This window comes from Ceratotherium simum, chromosome 30 (assembly GCF_057802395.1).
Source record: "Ceratotherium simum simum isolate JZ-2026a chromosome 30, ASM5780239v1, whole genome shotgun sequence".
Classification (NCBI taxonomy): Eukaryota; Metazoa; Chordata; class Mammalia; order Perissodactyla; family Rhinocerotidae; genus Ceratotherium; species Ceratotherium simum.
In genome coordinates this window covers 28,315,467-28,339,301 of record NC_141929.1, presented here as the reverse complement: position 1 = coordinate 28,339,301, position 23,835 = coordinate 28,315,467, and the positions used below count along the sequence as shown (strand labels likewise).

At 57.1% G+C, this 23,835-nt stretch overlaps 2 protein-coding genes across 6 annotated transcripts; one reads left to right on the top strand and one right to left on the bottom strand.

Moving 5' to 3' along the window:
• Positions 1–1,090: 1,090 nt before the first annotated feature.
• Positions 1,091–9,150, top strand: POLR2C (RNA polymerase II subunit C). The gene is made up of 9 exons (XM_004431647.3): positions 1,091–1,213; positions 1,357–1,406; positions 3,788–3,856; positions 4,002–4,054; positions 6,348–6,476; positions 6,905–6,956; positions 7,131–7,299; positions 7,447–7,521; positions 8,120–9,150. The coding sequence occupies exons 1-9, from the start codon at positions 1,128–1,130 to the stop codon at positions 8,262–8,264; spliced, it is 828 nt and encodes a 275-aa protein (XP_004431704.1). The 5' UTR covers positions 1,091–1,127; the 3' UTR covers positions 8,265–9,150.
• A 66-nt stretch (positions 9,151–9,216) lies between these two features.
• Positions 9,217–22,924, bottom strand: DOK4 (docking protein 4). 5 transcript variants are annotated; one of them, XR_015549165.1, is made up of 9 exons: positions 21,958–22,099; positions 16,367–16,616; positions 12,802–12,909; positions 12,533–12,647; positions 12,136–12,255; positions 11,851–12,040; positions 11,046–11,184; positions 9,888–10,856; positions 9,217–9,359 (listed from the first exon to the last, which is right to left on the bottom strand). XR_015549165.1 is itself a non-coding variant. In XM_004431648.2 (9 exons), exons 2-9 carry the CDS (start codon positions 16,430–16,432, stop codon positions 10,500–10,502), a joined length of 981 nt encoding a protein of 326 aa, XP_004431705.1. In that variant the 5' UTR covers positions 16,433–16,616; positions 21,958–22,099; the 3' UTR covers positions 9,226–10,499. The 5 variants fall into 5 exon arrangements, 4 of the variants coding, with proteins under 4 accessions (XP_004431705.1, XP_087276332.1, XP_087276330.1 ...); XM_004431648.2 differs by having other exon boundaries at positions 9,226–10,618; positions 10,733–10,856; XM_087420206.1 differs by lacking the exon at positions 21,958–22,099 and adding an exon at positions 22,691–22,924 and having other exon boundaries at positions 9,226–10,856.
• Positions 22,925–23,835: the final 911 nt, after the last annotated feature.

Here is a 23,835-nt window from a genome sequence, read left to right as displayed (position 1 = left end):
TAGAGGGACACAATTCACTCTAGCATCTGTCTTCTGCTTTGCTGTCTCCTACCTAAGTCAACTGAGTATTGGTGGGGGAAGTCCAAGCTGTTCAGTGTTTCCAGTCTCTTGTGGGCCTTCTGCTGGTGCTGTCTGCGCCTCTCTGATTCTTTTTATCTCGACACTGTGTCAAGTTTCCCGCAGTAGCTATTCCAAATTTCCTTCCATTTTTCTCCTCTGTCCTTCATAGCATCCCTCTTGCCCTCAACAGACAACCTTAATTCTTAATTTACTGAGATAACACGGGCTGTGGCGCAAGGGCCCCTCGACGCCTTCTGTCTCAGGGAGAGGTGTCGCTCTTTGCTAAGGCAAACTGTCCCTTATCGCCTCTGATGACTCTTCTGCCCCCTAAATGTAGCCTCTGTATGAGCAGCTGCCACCTTTTTGAGCGCCACTGAAACCTCTCTCGGCTGTTTAGGGGACTTGGGTAACTATGGAGCATTCACCTTGTGAGGTGCACACTGCCAGGTGCTGGGCCGCAGAGATGAAGAGCCCCACCCGCCCACCATAGCTACACAGGACTGTAGATGATACATTCAAGTAAAGAGCATTGTATTTTCTGGCAGTTTCGGAAGAGCATAATCCAGACTTGGGGGTGGAAGGGAACAAGAATATACCTATCATTCAACTATACTTTGCTAAAGTATATTTTGTTTTTCCACTAATGTACAAACTTACTTCATTCTTTTTACAGGCTTCATAGTATTCCCATGTTTTAGTATTTAACCAGGTCTCTGTCCATGGACTGTTAGTTTTATTATTATCTTTAGCGTTACAAACAGTGCTGCAGTGAAGGCCCCTGTACACAATCTTTGCTTACAACTGCAAGTATTTTGCAGGATGAATTCCTAGACGTGTTATTGTTGAGTCAAGGGCGTGTGCCCGTTTTGCCAAATCTCGCTCCAAGAAGGTTGAACCTGGTGCATTTAAAACCCACAAGCGGCCTGAGACGTCAGGCCGGAGCGGGCCGGCCTCCGGGCGGCAGGCGGCGCTGTGAGCGCGTCTGGGCGGAAGCGGCGGGGGCCGCGCTGGCCGACTTCCGGGGACGGCGGCGGAGCGCGGGGGGCTGGCGCGCGGGGCCGGGCGCGATGCCGTACGCCAACCAGCCGACCGTGCGCATCACGGAGCTCACGGACGAGAACGTCAAGTTCATCATCGAGAACACGGACCTGGCGTAAGGCCGCGGAGGGAAGAGGCTGGGGCTCGGAGCGCCGGGGCCGGGCGGGCGGGGCTCGGTCCCTCCGGTCTGGGGGCCGCGGGGCGGGCTCGGCCTCCGGGGCTGCGGGGCCCTCACGCCGCTCGCTTTCCATCCCTCAGGGTGGCCAACTCCATTCGGAGGGTCTTCATCGCCGAGGTGCCCATAATAGGTAAGCGAGCCCGCCCCCTCGTTCCCGGGCGCCCACCCCCGTGCGCCGTAGGGCCCCTGCCGCAGCCTTGGGCCGGGCCGGGCCGAGAACCGGCAGTGCTGGAGACTCCAGCGGAGCTGGGCCCTTGGCCCGGGGCCGCCCCTGGCCACCTCCGCGGCTCGCGGGCCGCTCAGAGCGCTCTTCACATGTGTTGGTGAAGAGCATGGGTTCCGGAGTCTGCGGACTTGGGCTCGAGCGCCGTTTTCACTTACTGTGTCTGTGGAACTTGGGCAGGTTATTAAACTGCTGCAGTTTCCTGTGTACTGTGCAGACACCAATGGTAGTCATCAGGGTGGTATCAAGGGTTAAGTGAGTTAATGTACATTAACTGGCCTTGCGTTGCTTGAGTGTCCAGTACTGGTGGGTGTGTTTTTAGGAATCTCTTCCTTCAGCTGCATTTATGGAGTGTGTAGGTGCCAGGCAGTGTGCTAGGCGTGGGAACGCAAGCCAGATAGTCCGGGCTGCTTGCCCTGGTGGAGCTCGCAGTGAAGTCGCGGGGAGAGATGAATCCACAGACAACACTAACGCAAGAAGGCCGTGGATCGGTCGTTCAGGAGAGGCACAGCTGCAGTGCTGCTGGCGCCTAGAGGAGGGAGGGGCTGGCTCTGTTCTGGTTCCAGCCGCCCCTCTCCAGGTGTTTTGCATGTTTACAAATATATCATGGATGTTTTCTGAATGTCACCTCAGAGTTTGGGTTAAGAAAAAGAAATCTGAGTCATAGCTGCTGCATCCAGTTGCAGACTCCTAAGGAAACAAGCAGGCCACGTGAGCGGTACATTGTAGGCTTTCCACCGTTCCCACCTCCAGTCACTTCTTCAACTCGGAGCTTGGAGTGCTGGTCCTCCCTCTGCCTAATCACTCTGTGTCTCTGGGCCTCAGTTTTCTCGCGAGTGGAATGAGGCGGTTGTACTTTGTGATGCAGCCCTGACGTTCTGAATCTAAATGCCACCTTTCCCACACACTCAGTTCTGCAGATAATCTTGAGCACCTGCTACATTCCAGGCCACGGCTAGGACACCCAAGGTAAGCCCTTGAAGACCCCTCCCCAAGGAATTTTCCAAGCTTGAGGTAGAGACCAGACCTACACAAAGACAATGCGAGGCAAAGTAGGACCAGTGCCTTCAGTCTGGACAGAGTCTAGTGAGGGCGGAGCTTACAGGGAGGCAGTGATGGTGTCTGTGTTGTGGGGGCCCACAGGCTTGGTTTATAGGGGGCTCAGGATTTAACCTGCATGCAAGAGGGTAAGGGGGGGCCGGGGGTAGAGGCAGGAAAGAGGCAGAGGCAGGAAGGCTGGGCTCCTGGTCCTTGTTTGGCTTGGGCTGGGGAAGCGATCAGAAGCATAGGACAAAGCAGGTTGGGGCATGGTTGTGTCTGGTCCTCTCCTGACTTACGTTCCTCGTGTCCAGGCCCCGCCTTTGGCAGTTGGGCTCCAATGCCATTTGATTTCTGAATTGACTTGTTTGTGTGCAGGTGTTTATTTATGAATGAATGAGAAAATGTGTGTTTAAGTCAAGTGTGTTTGTGACAGTGCAGTCTTTACCCTCCTACTAGCTCATTGCTGGTAGGGACTGGGTTTTACACGTAGCGTGCCTTGCTCACTAAAGGAATTCTCTGAACATCAGTTAACTCAGTGATAATAAAGTGCTAAATCAGGTAATCTAGTCATTATATCATAAAATGAGATATGGACTCTAAGTCTGTGTTACTTCTATGAGGTTTTCCCAGCTTTTAAGTGCCCAAATAGTTTGTGTTCTTCAATTTGGTGTCGGCATGAATAGCGGATTTAAGTGCTTCTCATGGAAATACTCAACTCAAAGAAACATGTTTCCATTCCCATGTTCTCTAAGTCAGTGTTTTTATGGGTGGTATAAGGAACTCCTGCATTAAATCCACCCGAGCAGGGAAGTGGAGTGTGGTGTGTGTGGTTCTTGTTAAAAAGCAGATTCCTGGGCCGGCCCCGTGGCTTGGCGGTTGGGTGCACGCGCTCCGCTGCTGGCGGCCCGGGTTCGGGTCCCGGGCGCGCACTGGCGCGCCGCTTCTCCGGCCATGCTGGGGCCGCGTCTCACGTGCAGCAGCTGGAAGGATGTGCAGCTATGACATGCAGCTATCTGCTGGGGCTTTGGGGGAAAAAATAAATAAAATTTTAAAAAAAAAAAAAAAAAAAGAGATTCCTAGGCCCACTCTCGAGCTGTGGGATCAGAGTCTGTGGCAGCCGGGCCCAGGCCTCTGCAATTTGGTGAGCATTAGACGATTCCTAAATCTTGAGAACCACTGCTCTAAGTCTTTCGGGGAATTTGGTGGCTGACCTGCATGTCTGCTTCTCTGCTTCCTTCCTTTTTTAGCCATCGACTGGGTTCAGATTGATGCCAATTCCTCAGTCCTTCATGACGAGTTCATCGCGCACAGGCTTGGTGAGTGCCAGGTTTGGGAAAGTTAAAGGGAGGGGCTGTGCCTGGTGTCAGAGGAGGAAGCCTCCTCACTCCCCAGGGGACGTCTAGATTCTCCCTTGGGCTTGGCCCCTTGGCTGTCTTTAAAGTGCCCTTCTGTGTCTTCCAGGATTGATCCCCCTCACTAGTGACGACATTGTGGACAAGCTGCAGTACTCCCGGGTATGCCGCGTGATGGAACGTTAGGGGTCAGGGTGGGGGAGGCAGGGGGCTTCAGTTCTCAGAGGGACATCTCGCTTCCAGCTTTAAGAAAGACAACGTGGAGATGTCTAGAGCCTAAGGCAGGCATTGGTCCTCGGTTGTGATGGGGCCTCAGATTGATTAGGCTTGCGGGGAATCAGGGAGTCTCGTTAGCCAGACCCACAAGAGGGGGGATGCGCCAGAATGCCCATTTATACTGAACGGGGGACTGTTCCTTTTCAGAGTGTTATCTGTTCAGACTCTGCTTTCCAGAGCATCTCTTCCCAGTAACGGGCCTAGGAGGCTAATGGGAATCAACAGAAGGTTAGGGGGGTGAGGAGAAGGAGCAGAGGGAGTGAGAACTGTCCCACAGAGGGACTTGGGAGACTGGAGTACTGGTGTCTGCCAGATTTGTGCCTCACCGCATAGGTTCTGCTAGTTAAACATGGCTTCATTCCCCTAGGACTGCGTTTGCTCTCTGATGGTAGTTAACAGGCCTTGGCCTAGGGAGGGAGTGGGGCAGAATTAGGCTACCTGCATCTTTTACCAGGGCTGCGTTAGATGACAGCTTGAGACTGTTCCCTCTTGATGGCTTTGGGTGATCCTGAATCAACCCATTTTCTAATATTCCCAAGGGCATGTCATTTTTATGGTGGCTAATTTGATATATTTTGTAAATGTATGTGTATATTTTAAAAGAAGTATTCAAGCACACTGCAAAGTGTGGAGCTAATACAACAAATACTCATGCTCCCACCAAACCACTTGTGAGGTTTTAACATTTTGACATATTTGCTTCACATCTTCAGATTTCTGTTTTTAAGAAATAAAACATCATAGATACTGGTGGGAACAGTTGTACAACCAACTGAAGAGCAGTTTGGCAATATCTTATATAAAGATAAGCATGCTCTATGACCTACCGGTTCCTTCCATTACGTTTTTTTCTAGTATTACATTTACTGAACAAAGAGGTATGGTGTTTTGTTTTGCTCTTCCTGAAAAATCTACAGAAAAGTTTAAAAAATAGAATAGATACCCATTTTCTTTAAACCTGTAGTTACCAATTCTTAATATTTTGCTACTTTTGCTTTATTTTTTATATATATGTTATTTTTGCTGAACCATTTGAGAGAAAGTTGCAGAAATCATGACACTTCTCCTTGAACTACTTTAGCATGCATGTCGTAAAAATAAGGATATTTTCTTACATAACCACACTATTATCATGCCCAAGAAAGTTAGCATTAATATGTGCTGTCTGTATACAGTCCATATTCAGATTTTCCTAGTTGTCCCCACAATGTCCTTAATTGTTTTTTGTTCGTGGGTCCGTGATCCAGTCAAGATTCATGCATCACATGTGGTTGTTATACCTCTTTAGTCTCTTTTAATCTCGAACAGACTCCTCTCTTAATTATACTTTTTTTTTTAGGTTGAGTACCTTTTCATATTTTTATCTTCCATTACATTTTGGTTCTTCATTTCATTGCTAAGAGTGATTCGGTCTCGAGGGGCCGGGTTGCCGTCGCACCTCCCCTGTGTGTGATGGCCTCTAGCTTTCCCTCGTCGTCTTGGAAACATCAGAAGGAGGTTGGGTTTTCCTCACTGGTGTGAGAACAGTTTGCTTAATTACTTTCTAGTAACTCTCTTCTTGCCTGAAGTTAAACTGTAGCAGATAGTCGCTGACATGGGAAGCGTCAGCGGTTGTTTCAAGAATCAATTGTTTAAAGAATGGCAAACTTGGTAATTAATGAAGCTGAGTGATGGTTATACAATGGCAGTCTGTTGCTTTTGTGAATGTTTGCAGTTTTTCCACAATAGAAAGGTTTTTTTAGAAAAGGTTAGTAGTCTGGAACTTGAAAGCGAGTTTTTTCTATTGTTCACTCCATTGTTTTAATTTAAATGATGATTACATTCCTGAGCTAGTCCGCTTAGTTCATGGGAAGCTGAACTGTGGAGTGTGCAAGAATCTTCCTCTCACCCTCTTGGTTCTCTGAGGAAGAGCCCTCCGAGGCCCGGGTGAGATGTTAGTGCGGCTCGCAGTGGTGGCAGCTGGGGGCAGTGGGAAGGAGACATGGTGCCCGCGTGTCTAGGTTGTCTCTAAACTGGGGAGTGCCCGCACCTGAGCAGCCTGAGAGTGGGGCACCGGCTTAGCGCAGCCCACCAGAGCCTGGAGACAGATGAAGAAACTTACGGAACTGGAATTAGCAACAGGGAGCTCAGGATTCGCCGTCTCTCCATAGACCCCTTCCTGCTCCTCTTCCCGCCCCAGGACTGCACGTGTGAAGAGTTCTGCCCTGAGTGCTCGGTGGAGTTCACCCTGGACGTGCGGTGCAACGAAGACCAGACTCGCCACGTCACGTCGCGAGACCTCATCTCCAACAGCCCCCGGGTGATTCCAGTCAGTGTCTGAGGACATCCTCCCTGCCCACGGCCTTCCCTCTTCTGGCCCCAAGTGGACCGGACTGGGGTGGATTCATACAAGACTCTGACTTTACCTGTTACCGTCTGCCTTAACCCGAACCTGGTGCCTAGGGTGCGGAGAGTTCCGGGCTCTTGCCAGGGTGGGCGGAAGCCATGTTGGTGCTCCGTGCCCTCTGGCCCCCGTGGTACTGTTGTGACTGAGCAGGCTGTCACAGCCGTGAAGTAAGGGTTGGAGTCCGGTCACCAGCACAGATTGGGTCCCAGTGGGCACGTCCACCACCTCGTTCTAGGCATCCTCTCCCTGGTTTGGCAGATTGTGCTCTGGACGTGCTGGAAGGAGGTGGCAGGAAGAGGTGATGGGGGAGATGAGCAGCTAATAAATGCCTCTGTTTGAGCTCCCTACAGGTGACATCCCGGAACCGAGATAATGACCCCAATGACTACGTGGAGCAGGACGGTAAGGGCTCAAGTGAGAGTGTGGATGTGTACTTGACCTGTCACTTTGCAGGCCAGCAGAGAGGCACAGACCAGACGCGGCCTCTCATGCTGCCTGGTCTTCAGTGGCACTCCAGGTCAAAATTGGAGGACCATACCTCTCCTGGCCCTTGACTGACTCACACCTCTCCCACAGACATCCTCATCGTCAAGCTGAGAAAGGGCCAGGAGCTGAGACTTCGAGCCTATGCCAAAAAGGGCTTTGGCAAAGAACATGCCAAGTGGAACCCTACTGCAGGGGTGGCTTTTGAATACGATCCTGACAATGCCCTGAGACACACGGTGTACCCCAAGCCGGAGGAATGGTACGTTCCTGTTGGGAGTGAAGGCGGGCATTTGGGGTGGTGGGTGTGGAAATGGTTCCCAGTGACTGAGATGGGGCAGGCTCGCTATGGACATAGGTGCCCTAAAAGCGCAGTAGCAACCCTGTGCTGACCTGTGTTTGACCTCAGGCCAAAGAGTGAGTATTCAGAGCTGGATGAAGATGAGTCACAGGCTCCCTACGACCCCAACGGGAAGCCGGAGAGGTAAGACCTTGGTCCAGCACGTGAAGGTAAAGCGTGTAAGAAGGTACAGTCTAGGGCAGGCTCTGAGTTAGGGAGACCCTTTCCCTCACGTCCCCGTTCCTGTGGGCTGAGGAGGAGCTGATAACTGCCGAGCACGTGACGTGCTCATCCTGGGGCAGTTTATCACCCGTCTCTGGGTCACTGAGAAAGGGTGGCCGGGCCCTCCAGTTTGGCAAGCTGTTCCTCTTCTGATGTTCAACCCCCAGAGAAGGGGATCAACCTGGGGCCACAACTGACGCAGGCCTTCTAGTGATGAACATGAGGATGCTGAGGCGTGTGACACTGCTTGCTTGACCATCCACTCTCCTCGGTGTGGAATACAGCCAGACAAGCGTTTTGAGGTTTTCACAGTATCTTTTTGAAGTGGCTGTAGCCTTGAGGTCCTGCAGAGTGCATTGGGACCGCTGTGTGTGAAAGGTTGGAAGTCCACCCTGGGGCAAGGTCAAGTTCCTGGTAGGAAAGGAGTCAGGACCCAGAAGGGGAGAGGGTGGGCCACGGCCAAAGCTCGAGCTAGCCAGCCCGCCTCACGGTCGGCTCTCACTGGGCTCTCGCGTCTCAGGTTTTACTACAACGTGGAGTCCTGTGGCTCTCTCCGCCCCGAAACCATCGTCCTCTCAGCCCTCTCTGGACTGAAGAAGAAGCTGAGCGATTTACAGACCCAGCTGAGCCACGAGATCCAGAGTGACGTCCTCACTATCAACTAGCCGCACTCGCCGGGTCAGCAGAAAGGGCACCGGAGCCAGCAGCAGGATTTCAGGTCCCCCCCCGGAGACTTCCAGCTTCGGCAGTCTGGACAGCTGTGGCTCAGGCTTCTTGGCAAGCCACCAACTAGAAGGGTAGCAGTGGGGAAGGGGAGAACATCCCAGCCGTGCTCCGTCCCAGCTAGATTACCAGGGTGCCACTGGGATTTGAGGCAGGACGGTGTTTACATGTGGCATCCCTGGCCCTGCCTGCCAACTGCCAGTAGTGCTCCCCAGAACATCCCTGCTCCGCTGTGTCCTGATGCGCCTGGAGGAGGCCGTACTGCTTCCCCAGTGAGAACCACTGAGCTGGACTCGCCTCCTCTTCTGATCATTTCAGCGCTTTACTTCAAACCCTTTCTGTCCAAAAGTTGGAATTTTCACAGTTGTACCTTAGGTTTCCGGTGTTAGGGTTGAGTGCTAGAACCCTCGTTGAGGCTGCCTACAATCCCTTCCAGTCCCTGCCCAGGGCCAGCCTACTGGCACTTACTCAAATTCCTGTGTCCCTAATTAGAGAGCCCTTTGAGAATAGTGTTAGACACTGGCTGATGCCCCCTCCCCGCAAATAAACCTTGTATTTCATTCTCTACCCATCAGTTACAAACTTCACTTGCCAGTAGTCCGATTATTTAATTTGTGGGGGGAGCGGCAAGGGTGGCCTTGGTGAAGGTCTGGCCGTGACCCCTTAGCCCTGGAGGGAGGAACATACCCAGAGTAGTCAATAGGCAGCCTGGTGGGAGGCGTCTGGAGAGAACGTATATCCAGTACAGAAAGGAAGGGATGTTTATTGATCAGCAGTTGTCTTTTTAAAAGTTTTTATTTTTGGCAATAAAGAGCACAACATAATCTCCTTCATGCATCATCGTGCCACTAGCTGAGCCAGTCAGCTCTGCCTCCCTCTCCAGGGCCTTTGGCTGCGGGCTCCCTTCTTCAGGCTGGCATACTCCTCTGGCTGGTCGCTCCCTGGGTCAGGTTCAGAGCTGAGCTGGCTGCGGCCGCCTCCCTGGCTCCAGGGCTCTGTCGGAAGGGGCCTCTTGCTTTATCATCCTCCTGCCAGGACTTGAATAGTGGTTATTTACAACAAGGTCTGTTCCCACAAATCAGAACCCTAAAGTATTAAAAAAAAAAAAAAAAAAAAACCACACACACGCACCCAAAGGTTTGATGTGAATAGAAAGATAGCCCTTCTGCTCGGTAGTCAGTAAGTACCAGCACTAGGAGATCAATTGCTTTAATTGCATTCAGCAGGGAGCCTCAGCACCATGTGGGGAGGAGGAAACGGGAAGGCTCGGTTTCTGCGTGCTTTGGGCTGGCCAGAGGGTGGCAAACACAAGGCAGGAGGCCCTTGGGGCCTTGCCCCACACCCCATCAGTGAGGGGGTAGCAGGGGTGCTCCCCTCAGCAGTCCTGCTGCAGCTTTCCCCCCAGCCTGGCCCTGGAGCAGGCGGGCTAGGGACTGGGACGGGCCATCCTCCTGCCACCCTCCACTTGGCTGAGCTTATCAGCACCCCCACCCCCAGGGTATCTGCTCAGCCTAAAAGCAGGAAGGAGCCTGGGCAGAAATTACATTTTAAAACCGGATTTTCACCTGAGGTGTCAACCAGATAGCACTGCTTCAGACTCCAAGTGCAAGGCTGCCAAGTGGCCCAGTGTAAGTTCGGACCCTGCCTGTGCCCCTCGAGGCCCAGAGGAACTGAGAAGCCACCTGCTGTCTTAGCCCCTGGGCTGCCTGGGAAAAGACAGCAGTCAGAGCGCCCGCCGAGAGTTGTGATTGTCGTCTCCTTCCTCGGGCCCTGGCAGCTCAAGCAGGTCCTGGCAGCAGGAGGGTGCGCCACGTAGCACAGGGAAACGGCAGCCCTCACACCCAAAACAGCCTTGACTGGGGGCCTGGTCATGGGATTAAAAAATGTGTGTGTGGTGGGGAGGGACGGGGGACTCTCATATAGAATATGTCATAAGCCGTATATATTAAAATCATTAACAGTATCTAGTCCCAGGGGAGCTCCAGCCCCTCACACATGCTCAGGTGCTGTGGCCAGCCCGTTGCCTTGGTCCAGCCTCACCCTTGGGGGCAAGGAAGGGACACCTTGCTCCCTTTCTCCAGGCTCCTGGCCAAAGCCCCTTGAGGCTGTCCAGAGTAGGCTGCAGTCAGCCCCGCGGCTGGCAGCCCCAGCAGTCATGGTGCGCGCCAGCCCTGCTGTCACTGGGACGGAGCCTTGGCTTCGCTGCTGTCCCCCTGGCTGGGCTTTGGCTTTAGCAGGATGAATCTGTTGAGGAGGTCCGTTTCTGAGCTGGCCTGGGCGGCCCCATACCCCTCACCTGTGGACACAAAGGCAGGCTCAGGGCTCAGGTCCTGGTGAAAAGACCCCTTACCCAGAAGGCCTTGTGCTCCACAGCCTGGTGGTAGGTGACTGTGGGCCTGCAGGGACTCACCGGCATAGCTGGTGGCGTCGGTGATGTTCTGGGAACCCGTGATGTGGTGCCAGTAGGCACTGCGGGGCAGCATGGTGGTGGGCGTGCAGGGATAGGAGTAGTGTTCCGTGCCCTTGTTCAGCAGCTGCGGGCCAGAGAAGGGGGTCCCTCCCTTTAGCCCTGGGGGCAGTGGTTGACCCCTGAGCCCCCAGCCCAAGACCTAGCCTGCCTCTACTGTGTACACACTAAGTGGACACAGCTGACACTCCAGGCACTCGGACTGCCCGCCCACCAGCCTCCCCTGAACCCTGGACTGAGACGCCCACTGCCTCACCCTCACGTTCTTCTCCATTTCTAGCAGGACCCGCTTGTGCTGCTCGGCAATGGCCAGGGTGGCGCTGTGGACCCGCTGGTAAATCTGCTCCCCCTCCTGCGTCTGGAAGGTGTAGAGCCCTTCCCCAGCGTCGCACATCCTGGGGACAAGTAGCACGGAGGGCAAGGTGGTGGGGACGCCACCACGCAATGCACATGCTTGGCTGGGCTCTCCTGACCCCCGGCCCTCTGGGGAACAGGCAGGGCTGTGAGCCGGGGGTCTGACACACAGCTCAAGCATTTCCTATGTGCCAGGCGGTGTCTAAATGCTTTACAAAAATGAACCCATTCTGTTGTCTCCAGCACCTGCTCTGGTCTATGCACTATTACAGGCTCCTCATTAGGACGAGTTTTCTCAAACCACTTTACAGATGAGGAAACTGAGGCATACAGAAGGTAAGTAAGTTAACCCAAGTTATACAGAGGATTATACAGAATTGAAGTTTAGGCAAGCTGGCTCCAGAGTTCAAGTGCTGGGACACCCAGTCCTCACCAGAATTCTATGAGGTTAGATACTTTTATGACCCCCTATGTGACAGAGGAGGAAACAGACTCAGGTCCACAATCAGAGAGCTAGTAAATGCCAGCGCCAGCATCTGATTGGAGCCCTTTGACTTCTGGGCTGCCCGCTGTCATTTGTAATGTGGGAATATCACGTTCCCTCTCGGATTGCGAGGCCGCTGAATAACTTAAGCTCCCAGCAAGTGCCTGACAGAGTGAATGGCAACCAGTATCATGACCATGGTGGGGAGCCGAGAGGGTCCTACCGGCCAGCCTCAAAAGTGAAGCGAGTGGCGTCCCGGCCATAGCGGCGCAGCGAGCACAGGGGCCACGAGACGAGCTTCACGCGGGGGTTGTGTATGTCCCAGAGGTAGATGTTCTCGTGGGTGATCTGCAGCTTGCACTCGCCGTACACATCCAGGTTGGGGCAGGGCAACAGGAAGACGTTGAAGCGATCTGGAGTGGGAGGGGATGAGCCAGCCTGGAGCTCCCCGGGGGCGAGGCCTCCTCCCCTCTCCCCTTCGCACCCCAGTGCCAGCGCCAGGCCTCACCTGTCTGCTCACACTGCACCCCTGGGGCCAGGAGGTCTGGCTCTCCCAGACTGATATCGTTGAGCCGCGACCCCAGACACTCCACAGACAGTGTCTTGTACCACTCCTCCGCCTCCAGCTCTGGAGAAAAGGGGACCTCATCACGCTGCCAGTTCAGACTCCCCCAGCCTGAGTTATCCCACCATGCAAGGCAGGGAGGGCAACACCAGTAGATTCTGCCTGCCTGCCCCACCTCATCCTGGGGGCCTGCTCCCTCAGAGGCACCCCCACCTCCATCTCCCCCTGCACACATCCTACCAGCCAGGGCTAGCCCTGCTCTGCCTCCTCCCGGCTGGACCCCTGGACCACGACTGGCCCAGGGGAGGCTGGATGGAGGCCTGCAGCCTCAGCTCCTCACCTGAGTCGCAGGTGAAGGTACGTGCCGAGTCGTCAGTGAATATGATGGCCACTGCCTGCCTCTTGGTTTCCTTGGGGAGCCGCGTGACACACTTGACGTTGCTGATCTCAGTCACCTGGGACAGCACCACAGGGGACTCAACCAGGCTGGAGCGCCTCCCTCTGCATCCCCCACAGCTCTGCCACCCGCAGGAGAGTGCTCTCGGACCTCAGGAATCTTAAATCATCATTGCTTACAGGTTGGGGGAGCTAGGGCCCAGGCCCCCTAACCTTGGGGCAGCCTCGGAGGCACACTGACTTCTCATCCGGATACTTCTCCAGCCGCTGGGGCCCCTTACTGGAGGATTTCCGGAACACCAGCCAGCACCGCCGGTAGATCTGTGGGGCAAGACAGCAGGGGGATCAGGCCTTCCCAGACCCCTCCCACCCAGTATGGCCCTGCAGTTACCCCTGCCTACCGCAGGGGGCAGTGCCACACAGCCTTCCCCAGAGCCCCAGCCCAGGAGAAACCTGGGGACAGGTGACACCAGCTTGACAGACCCCCAGGGGAGAGACTCCCTCCCCAAATTGAAAGGCATTCATTTCTTGGCTGGCTCCGAAAGGCTATTTCACAAAGGGCGCTCTCCTGAGTCACCACCGACCGTGAGCTCAGCTGTGAGTTTAATGTAAGCAGCCAGCATTTACTGAGTGCTTCCTATTTGTACTTTTGGATATTAGCACTCTACACAGTTCATCTCCCCAGGGCCACTCGAGGTGGGTTCTATTATCTCCACTTTATAGACAGGAAAACTGAGGCACCAAAAAGTTAAGTAACAGCTAATAAATGATGGAGCTGGTATTTAAAACAGGCTGTCTAGATCCAGAGCTGATACTCAGAGCCCACTGCGCTAACGTTCTGCCCAGGGCTCCAGCAGCGCCAGCCACCATGGAGGGAGGGTCCTAGGGACGGGAATTAGACCCCTGCCCACTTCCTGCCTGCACGTCACTGCAGCCCTTGTTCTCAGAGCCAGAGAGATCTCCTGACGTGGGCAACACCCCCTCTCTGTGAACCGAGAGCCTCTCAGAGGTAAAGGGGCAGACCCAAGATCCTGGGGTTTTCCCAGAGCACATGCCTTCCCTGGCGAGGTTCCCTCCTTGTCCCAACCACTGCCAATGACCCTGTGTCTAAAACTGCCTAAATTCTCGATAGCGTCATCAACTCTTCCCAAGGGGCAAGGAGCCAGGGAGGAGGGAGCTGACCATCCTCTAGGGCTAAAGGAGCAACCTGGCCTGTCAACCCCTCAAGGGGAGGCCCCAGCCACCTGCTCAGACTGCTGACCCGTCCTTACGTGGCTCTTTGGCTCTCTTCCAACCCAGTCTGTGCCTGGGATGTGCCTACTCTTTCAGCGGGCACTTCAGAAGCCTGGAAGAGCCCGTTCCCCAGGAATCTCTGGTGCTCCTTTCACTGACAAACAGTAGGGAGACCAAGGGGTGGCAGAGAGTACAGCAAAGGAGGCGAGGGGGGCCTCTGGGCCCCACCCCAGGCCCCTCCCCCAGCCCTGCGGGTGCCAGATCCTCGGCAGACAGGGTCCCAGCAGTCCCCATCCCAAGAAGCTACTCAGAACCAGGCTATTTCTGGCTCCTGTCTGGGACTCTAGGAGGCATGTATGCCCCTGCACCCATGACCCTGGCTCAGCCCCTGGCCTATCCACCCAAACCGCAGCAGGCCTTGGCTCCCAGCAGAGACTATTTTATTCTCAGAACCCTCACAGCCTGACAGCCTCGTTAACAGAGCTCTCTCTGCTGAACTGAATGACCATATGAAGGGACTGTGAATGGATGGATGGATGGATGGATGAATGAATGAATGCTGCCAACCCAGATATGCCCTGGCAGGTTGGGCTCCACGAAGCCTGCAGCGTCAGGGGCAGAAGGCCTGGGGGCCCGAGCACTCTGGTTGCCTGGTTACAGGACACACACACACACAGCCCCAGGGAGCCTCTGCGCTCAAGAGCCCTCCTTCCCCACTTCTCCCAGGTCTTTGATCAGCACTTCAGAAACATTCTGCCACAGCTCTGCTGCAGGAGGAAGGCCCTGGCAGGTAGGAAGGTCTGCTCCCAATCTCCTCCAGCCCCTCCCCCCTCACCTCGGTGGGCTGAGACAAGAATGGCTGCTCTGGGACAAGAATGGCAGGGTGATCGCAGCCCCTCACATCAGGTCTGCAAGGGGTAGCTGAATTCCCTGAGTCGGGGGGGGGGGGGGGGGGGGGGGGGCCTGACTGGGCCTGGCCACACCCAGCTCCCAACCCCTCCCCCTGGCTGTGCCCGCCTTGGGTTCCCAGGTCTCCTCCTGGAACAAGTCTGATACCGAGCCCAAGTGGCTGCCCAAAGTGGCTTGCCGTCCTGGTACACTCTGCCCTGGACAGGCCCTCAGCCAGCTGGCCCCTGGGGACCTGCTAGGTCCAGCCCACAGCAATGGGGAGCCAGACTAGAAGCTGGGTCCCTACCCTCTTGCCTCCCACCTCAGCCTCAGCCTCTCTCCTTGTTCTGTGCTCCAAGTGGGCCATTCATCCCTCTCTCAGGGCAAGAGCAGAGTGGCCGACGGCCCCCCCGCCCGGTCTCCTAGGCTGGGGCCCAAGCTGAGACACAAATTCAAATCCAGATAAGACTCCAAACATGCCCACCAGCTCAGCTGCCGCCCCCTGCCTGGACAGAACGCCCCCCAAAGGGGCCCTCGGGGGCCACAGCAGGGGAAGGGGGCAAGAAGCACCCCTCTCCAAGGCCAGTCCTGCCCAGTCTGGTGCCCAGGCAGGGAAGCCGGGTATCAGAGCCCTGGTCCTCCCCACCCCACTCAGGTGGAGCCAGGAAGCCTCGAGCAGCCTGATCCCACCCCCACCCCCATCGAGGTAATGGGGGAGGGGCGGGGAGGGAGGCAGGGACCAGAGACCCCAGGGTAAAACCCAAGATGTGGGCCACCCAGTCCCCAGGGCTTTCCTTCCTACTGGGGAGACCCCCTCACTGGAAGTGGGGGAGGGTCCGCAGGGGAACAGAGGGAGCTCCTGGACAACCTCCCCAAGATCATTAAGTTGGTCTCTGGGGCTCATGCCTTCTGGGGGGTCTTCACCAGTAGGGGGTGGGAGAGGGTGCCCACCTAGCAGAGGTGCATCTGAGGCCTCATCCCTACAGACCCTCCAAGACCCCAGCTCAGGGCTAAACACCGCGCCACCGCACGAGCACAAAACCCTGCCAATAACTTGGAGGCAAGAAGCCTGTCCCAGAGCCACGGCAGTCCTGCCCCAGGTTTATTCACAAACCACTCAGATATCAGCCTCTGCACCCCTCCCACCGCCGCCCTGCCCCCACAACCAGCCACCCTCCTTCACAAACACTTCTCTACCAGGAAAAGCAACCACCAGAGGTAAATAAATAAATCCCGGACACAGAAAGCAACGGAAAGCAGGGGGAGATGAGGCACTTAAAAGAAAAGAGGCCACGAGAGGGGAGGGAGAAATGGGGAGGCGGGGGAAGTGAGAAGCCGGGTCTCAGCGCAGACACAGCCCAGCATTTCCAGCCGCTCCTGCCGCTGCCCTGGCGACAACTTCAACAATAGCAGGGGCGCCTCCTGCCCATCGGCTGCCCCCGCTGGCCCGGCCGCTGAGATGCCAGCCAGCCCTGCTGGGGCGGGGGCTGCAGCAGGGAGGGCCAGGCCCAGGCACATGCCAGGCAGCCCGTGGGCCAGAAGCCTCGAGACCACAAATGCACCACGCCGGGCCGCAGGCGGGCGGCCGCACAGCCCGACCCGCTCCAGACCAGGTCCTCCGCCCGGCCCTCGGCAGGGCCCCTCGAGGGTGGCTCACCCCGAGCTTCCTGCTCTTCATCTTCACGTAGCCTTGCTTGACGATGTCGTTGAAATTGGTCGCCATGGTTTCCCCACTGTCTCTGGGGCTCCTGGGCTCGGCCGAGGCGAGGGGAGGGACGCCCAGGTAGCCTCGGTTTCCAGCTCCTCCGATCACCTGTTCAAGACACTCCGTCGGGGCTGCCTCCCCGGGCAGCTCCTCACCTCGCCCGCCTCAGCATTGTTCTAGCAGCTCCTTTGCCCGGTGCCTGCTGGAAATAGAATGACAGGGAGATTAGACAGTGACATCTTTCTCTTCCCCTGGCTGTCTCGCTCTTTTTTCCTTCCTCTTCCCACACTCCACCCCTCCCTCCCTCCCTCTGCCCGCCCTTATTCCTCCCCTTCCCTCCACACCCCAGGACGACAGAACCATTCAGGAAAAGCGAGGTGGAGGCAGCAGCGAGGAAAATGGTCCAGCCCAGTCCCCTCCCTCAGGGCTGGGCTGGCAGTTAACCCCTTCTTGGGAGGGCTGGCTCTGGCTTCCGCTGTGGAGGTGGGGGCAAAGGAAGGGAGGGGGCGCAGGACCTGCTGTCCAGCCCTGTCTCCTTTTACAACTTGGGGCAGACTTAAAGCAACTTCCTCAGAGCAAGGCCCCCTCCTGTGCACATGAGCCCCCACGGGAGAGCCTGCCCAGAGATGGGGGGAGGTCCCAGGAGATGGCACCGAGTCTGGCGTTTGAGTGAACCCCACACCCTGGAGGTTAAGGACAATTTGCTTTGTCAGTCTCAGCAGACCCCCAAATCCCCCTGCCCCACCCCACCTATACCTCCAGCCCCAGGCGGGAGGCTGAGAATCGTCACCTCAGGCCCTGCTCCCAGCCCCTGAAACTCCGCGGCAGCGCCTCTGGGCACTGCTTCCTGGGTGGGAGGGCAGAGTCCAGCAGGGCGGGCCCCCAGATAAGCCTCAGGAATGTGCTGGGCCAGTGGAGGTGGCCACTGCGGAAGCAGATGCCTCGCCCTGGCCCTGGTGCTGGGCCCTGGCTCTGGCCAGGCCATGCAGTGGCCTCCCCGTCCCAAGCACGGGCAGGAGTTAATTACAGGGAGAACGAGCAATCCGAACTAGAATTGGGGTCTGGGGCAGAGGACACAGCTGGACAACAGTGAAGGGTACCAAGGGGACATCAACATGGAACGAGAAAAGAGGTGCCAGCAGGGGCCACTCAGAATCAGGGAGATCAAGAGATAAGGAAGACTCAGACTCAGGGAAGAGGGGAGTGTCTCACGGATGACCCAGTCCAACCCATTTTACAGATGGGGAAAAGAAAGTTACCCAGAGAGGATAAGCGGCATGGCTAAGGTCACACAGCAAGCCCTGGGCACAGCCAGGGATGAATGAGAAGTTCCAGAGTGGGTGATGGAGGCAGGCCCAGGGTGGAATGTCCGGCGGCCATCTCTGGCTGCCTGCCACCACCTAAGCCCTCTCTGCCATCCAGGCTCAGCGGCAGGGCTGTGCCAGCAACATGGCCCCCCATGTTTCCAGGATCGCTGGGTGGGAACAGAGCAGCATTTCTGGGGTCAGCTGGGCATCTGTGCTGCCAGGACGGGGCCCCAGGGCAGGCACGCTGCTGGATCTGCCAGCAGCTTGGCATTAATTAATCTCCTGGAGGCCTGCCTATTGAGGCCCTAACAAGGAACAGATGGGACTACCCCAGTGGGCACACGCGACACAGGGAGGGGAAAGAGGGTAATGCTCCCTTATCCCACTTGCACCCTGAAAGCCTCTTCAGCACCCCCTCCGCTGCCTCCCTGCCCATTCACTCCCTCTGTCCAGCCCCCTGGGGTCCAAGACCCTCCCACACCCAAGTGGTCTGCTTTCTTCCTGTGAGGTCTGGTGTGGGGTCCCTTCCCTGGCACTGACCCCCAACAGCCCTGCTGCACCTGGGCACTGGCAGTCAGAGATGGGTCAATTTTCCCCGCTCTGTCTCCACCACCTGTCCCTGGGCTGCCTTGCCCCCATGCAAGGACCAGCCCATATAATTCCCCTCCGGGATGACAGCAGGCCAGCCACTGGCTGGGCATCCGCAGCATGGAAGGCCCCTTTCAGAACACACCTAGGAGAACACACGGGGCCCCTGGGTTCATCCAAGGCAGCCTAGGATGTGGCACAGCCAGAAATGTGAATCTAGCTGGCCAGGGGGTTCTGGGCAAGCCACTTAACGTCTCAGTGCCTCAGTTTCCCCATCAGTAAAAAATAAAAAAAAGAGGACAAATTCACCTACTTTAAGTGAGGAAATGAATCCATGAGGCACCTACCTGCCCCCTTTGGACCCAGAGCTCCTGCCCCGAAAACTCCAAGGGCTGTTTTTATTTCGAGAGCTGCTGCCCAGCCAAGGGCTGTAAAGGCAGCATAACCCAGCCTTCCGCGGGCCCAGTGCAGGCCTGCTCCTTCCTGGCTCCACGAGGTACCTTCCCAGGGACATGCCAGAGTGACCGCAGCTCTCAGGAGCACCCCTGCCATGTCTATCCTTAGGCCCACACCCCACCCTATACCCCAAGCGCTAGAATCAGCCCCACAGAAATAAACCAGCTGAAAGAGCAACCTTCCAGGGGAAGCCTGGGTGGCACAGGGCCTGGCGGCTCTCTCTGGCCCCGAGTCACCGGGAATGCTGACCATACTCAGTCCCTAATGAAGTTTGCAAGAGCAAGACCCAGCCTGGGACCCAGAATGGTCGAACAATGGGGAGTCGGGGGGTAGAGAGGGAGGGAGAAGGGCCAAGATGTGGACCCACAAATCTGATGGGCAACAGGATCAAGGTGAGTGGGGGGACCGGAGCCAACCCATCCCCCCGAGGGGCTGCACTGTGTTAAGCAAGAGAGGCAGCCCCCAGGCTGAGCTGAGCAGGCCAGGAACCAGGCTGAGGCAGCCCCTGCCCTGCCGTCCTGGGGGCCACTTTCCCCGTCACTCCTGTGCCACCAGCTCTGCCTCTCATGAGCCTGCTGCAGGGAGGAATGCCCCACTAAATGGAGAGGACCTGAGTTCTCAGGCCTGGGGGTTCAGCTGTGAAGCTAGAGAAGCTAAGCAGGGTGCCCAGCAGCCCCCTCAACACTGCAGCGGGGAGCAAGGGCCCCCCATTCCTCCTCCCAGCCTGGTATCAACACCACTGCTCAACCAGAGACAGCACCACCAACCCGCCCTGGGCCAGGCCACCACTGGCCTCTCTGCAGAGAGAGCGGGACTCTGAAACGCCCCTCTCCCCAGGAAGGGCAGGTGCCCTGTTGGGGGAGGGGGGAGGGAGACTCCCTGGTGCCCAGCAGAGGGGCGGGCAGGGCCCACCTGCCCCATGGCAGCCGCTCTGAGCACTTCCTCCCTGCACCTGGATTCTGCCTGGAGGCTTTGGCTCCAGAACAAACGCCACTCGCTGCTGTTGGCAACCAATGACTGAGCGGGAGTGGCTGCCCGCCTGGCTGGGCCTCCTCACTCCATGACAGATCGGATCTTATCGGGGCTTCAGAGACCGCCCCACCTGGACCCGGGCTCAGTGTCCGCTCGCTGTCTCTGCTCCATGGCAAAGATCCTATCGGCGGGATTCTCTCCAGCACCTGGGACATTTCCCATCACCTGTGGTCTGGCTCTCTCTCCCCCAGTGTGATTGTGGTCAGGGGCCAGGAGGGGCTCCCCCGCCCCGCCTCCGCCCAGGAAAATCCCCACAAGGAAGCACCCCTGAAACACTGCCGCTCTCATCCAAGGTGGGGGGCAAAGACAGATCAAATACCCAGCAGGCAGAGAGGACCGGCGGGAGGAGGGGACATCTGAACAGCCTCGGTGTCTCCTGGGCCCTTAAGTCAGGAAAGTGGTGCTATGCCCCCACACCACTGCCATCCGCTCTCTCCGGGTCCCCTGCCGACCCTTCCAGCCTCATCTCTCCCTTGCTCAGAATGCTCTACCATGCTGGCCTTCCTCCTGTTCCTCAACACACTTAACTTCTTCCCACACAGGACCACTTGCTGTTCTCCACCTACAACACTGTTCCCTCAGGTGGTCCCAGGGTCCATGTTACTGCTTCATTTGGGTCTTGGCTCAAAGGCTGCCTCCTCAGAGAGGCCCTCCCTGACCACTTGGCCAAAGGGGCCGGGCCAGTCAGCCTCTCTCACAACATCCAGTCTCACTGTCTTGATCGCAGGCATCAATATAGGATTTTCTTGTTCCTTCAACTGTTCGTTTGCTACTCACCGCTCTCTGTCTCATAGAAGTCCCTAGAATGTCAGCTCCCTGATGGCAGGCCTTGTCTGTCTAGTTAAGAGCACCATCTGGCACCTAGAACAGTGCCGAGTGCAGAGTCTACATTCAGTGTTTGGGGACTGAAAGCATAACGCTCTCCAGGACCTGCCTTCCTCATCCTTTCTCCCACGACCACCAACATCCACCTGGCGGGACCCAGCTCGCCTTCCAGAGGAGTGTGAGCACGGGTGGGCTCCCAACTCCCTGGACCCCAGGGCTGTCCCAGTGCTGACTGTCATGGCCAGCAAACTGTTGTTCCTGGAGAGCCAGCCGGGGCCCAGAGCCACAGTTTGGTTCAAGACAGCCTCGAGGGAGAGAGCGCTGCTGACACTGTGTCCAGGCCTGGCCAGGCGGCCCCACTTTGGCCAGGGTTGTGGGGTGAGGTCATGCCCAGCCTTGCTGCCCTGCCCAGGAGGAAAGGGCTAGAAGTAGCCCAGGCACAGAGAGGCAAGCAACTGAGCGGGAGGGGGCACAGCTCCTGGGCCCCATCCCAGGTCGGGAAGAGGAATGGCCCGCACTGGAGCCACATTCCTCTAAAAGGGGCAAGAAAAGAACCCGTGCTAAACAAGCCCCGCCTCTAACCACTATCTAGAATCCAGCCAGGCCCCTCACTGCCCTTGACTTTCAGACCCCTCCACCCCAAACCCTCCCTCCAAGTGTCCTGGTAACTGCCGTGCACCCCCAGCTTAGGGCAGGCGGGCTGCACTGAGGCCCTGCCCTGCCCACATCACCCAGGGGCCCAGCCTCCACTCATGCCCCTCTGCAGTGACAGAAAGCATTTCACCGGGAGCAGGGCCTTGGGGGCCCTGGGGGAGAAGGTGGGCAGGACCCCACGGCCAGGGGAGAAAGGTGCAAGGAAAGGAAGCAGCTGATCCACGAGTTTAAGCTGTAGGATAGGAACCATTTACAGGTGGAGGTGGGCAGTGGGGACAACTGAAGTAGAGATTTTCTCTCCTGGAATTTGGGGGAGTTGAGAGAGCAAGGGGCCACGGGGAGCAGGAAAGCGGGGAGGAGGAGGGGGGCTGCGATCGGCTGGGTGATGCCCCTTCAGACCCAGGGTCAGGGAGGACAGGGCCCTGGGCTTCTCTGATGGGTACGAGTCGGGTAGGGGTGAGGTCGGCCCGGACCCGGACTCCCCGGAGATGAAAGCTGGGGGTAAGTGGGGTTCAGGGAATAGTTTCAGGGCCCTGGGCTGGCTTTGGGGGGCGCGAGGCTCCCCGCAGAGCAGGAAGGCCCCCTCGAGCTTGGCGAGTTCTCAGGTGGGAGTCACCGAGGGTCTCTCGCGGGCTCGGGCGCGGCCTAGGGCCCCCTCCCCGCCTCGCGCCCCCTGGTTACCTGGGCGCCGCGGCCCGGGCCGGGGGCGCTTGCTCGGCGGGCGGCGGGCCAGGCTCATGCCCGCGTCACGGCGCGGCCGGCGGGGGCGGCAGGGCGGCAGGGCGGCGGGGCGGCGGCGCCGGGCTCCGGGCGGGGACGGCGAGGGAGGCGCGGCCGCCTGCCTCCTGCTCCGGCTCTGGCTCCCGCGGGGACTCGGCGGCCCCGCCCCACCCGGCGCCCCGCCCCCGCCGTATTCCTCCGAGCCGCGGGACACGCGCTCCCGCCCCCCAGCTCGCCTGGGACCCCGGGCAGCTCCACCGCCCCTCCCTGGGCCCCAAATCCCAATCTCACATCACCCCCGCACACATAGTCACCTCACTGCCCCTCACATCACCTCTCAGCCCCTGAAAGCTGAACCCCACATCAGCTCCCAGCCCCCCAATCTCAACCCTTCAACTTCTTCAGGAATCACATGCACCCCCATTGCTCCCCTATCCCCTACATGACTCCGGGGCCTCCACAGCCTAGCCTTCCCCAGGGCCCCCCAGTGACCTCCTCAGCGCCCCCCTCCCCACCCGCATACACTCCCGTAGCTGCCTCAGCGCCTCTATCCCAGAGGTCTGCTGCCTCTCCTGCCTCCCCCGGCCTCCTCTCCACCCTCCGAACACCCAGTACTCCCCTTCTACATCCCCCTGAGACTTTGCCCTCAAGTCCAAACCCCATTCCCCTCGGTCACCCCCGCACACACACTCACCTCACTGCCCCTCAGGCCCGTGCAGGTACCGTCACTGCCCTGCTCGAGTCACAGACCACAGGCCTCCTCAGCTGTGCCAAACAAGGATGGGACACAGCTGAGGGCTTCCTCTGGGAGGGAGGGTCTCCCTCCCCTGGTTTTCATGTAGAAGTGGTTCTCAAAGTGTGGTCTCTAGGCCAGAAGGATCAGCATCACTTTGAAACTTGTTAGAAATGCGAATTCCCTGCCCCACCCCAGACCTATGATATCCACATCTCTGGGAGCAGCGCCAGGAAATCTCAGTGATTCTGATGCACACAAACCACTGCCTTAGACCAAACATACAAAACCAAACCAAAGGCCACCCCTGAACAATGAAATCCTGAGAAATGAGAATGCCTGCAAGTCCAGCCCCCATCCAGGTTCCTCGGAGGGACAGGCCTGAGGCATGGAGGGTCCAAGACCGCAGCACTCACCATGGAGTCCACGCCCCTGCCTCCAGAACACTGGGCCTCAGCCTTGCCCAGGCTTGCCCAGGGAATTTCTTAGGGGGTTGCTTCCCTTCCCCTGAAAATTTCCCTGGATGGTCTCTGTGGTGGACTCCCAGCAGCCTCGGGCCCTGGGCCTGAGCTAACCAGCCCCACACTGCCAGGGGTGGGGGTGGCCGCCCCCCTCCCCGGGCCTCAACCTCCTGACCTCCCCATGCATCTTCCAAACTTGACCCCACCTGCTTTGCTTCAAACCACAGCCCATAAAGCCTCTGGCATTTGATCCGTCCCAGCAAACTGTTTTCACCACCAGAAACCTCTGCAAGAGTTTTGGCCAACAGCAACAAAAAGAGTTTTCACAATAAAAAAAAAAAAAATGTTCTCTAAAGTGGGGTTTCCCAAACTTCTTCCTTCTCTCATCCTCATAAATTTTTGCCCAATCCACCCTCTGTCTGCACTATTGTCACCTACATATTTTTTCAATTAAACTTTTTATTTTGAGGTACTTGTAGATTCACATGCAGTTTTAAGATACAATACAGAAAGACTCTGTGTACCCTTTACCCAGTCTCCCCCAATGACAACATCTTGCAAAACTATCTCTACAACATTGCTATTGACATTGAAACAGTCAAGATATGAACATTTCCATCACCACAAAGATCCCTCCTGCGTGGT

Coding starts and splice junctions, on each gene's coding strand:
- DOK4 (XM_087420206.1), bottom strand. CDS start 16,432: ATGGCGACCAATTTCAACGACATCGTCAAGCAAGGCTACGTGAAGATG. Junction 12,648..12,801: donor GCCTCCGAGGCTGCCCCAAG/GTTAGGGGGCCT, acceptor GTGCTGTCCCAG/GTGACTGAGATCAGCAACGT. Junction 12,256..12,532: donor TACCTTCACCTGCGACTCAG/GTGAGGAGCTGA, acceptor CCTTTTCTCCAG/AGCTGGAGGCGGAGGAGTGG.
- POLR2C (XM_004431647.3), top strand. CDS start 1,128: ATGCCGTACGCCAACCAGCCGACCGTGCGCATCACGGAGCTCACGGAC. Junction 3,857..4,001: donor GTTCATCGCGCACAGGCTTG/GTGAGTGCCAGG, acceptor TGTGTCTTCCAG/GATTGATCCCCCTCACTAGT. Junction 6,957..7,130: donor TGACTACGTGGAGCAGGACG/GTAAGGGCTCAA, acceptor CCTCTCCCACAG/ACATCCTCATCGTCAAGCTG.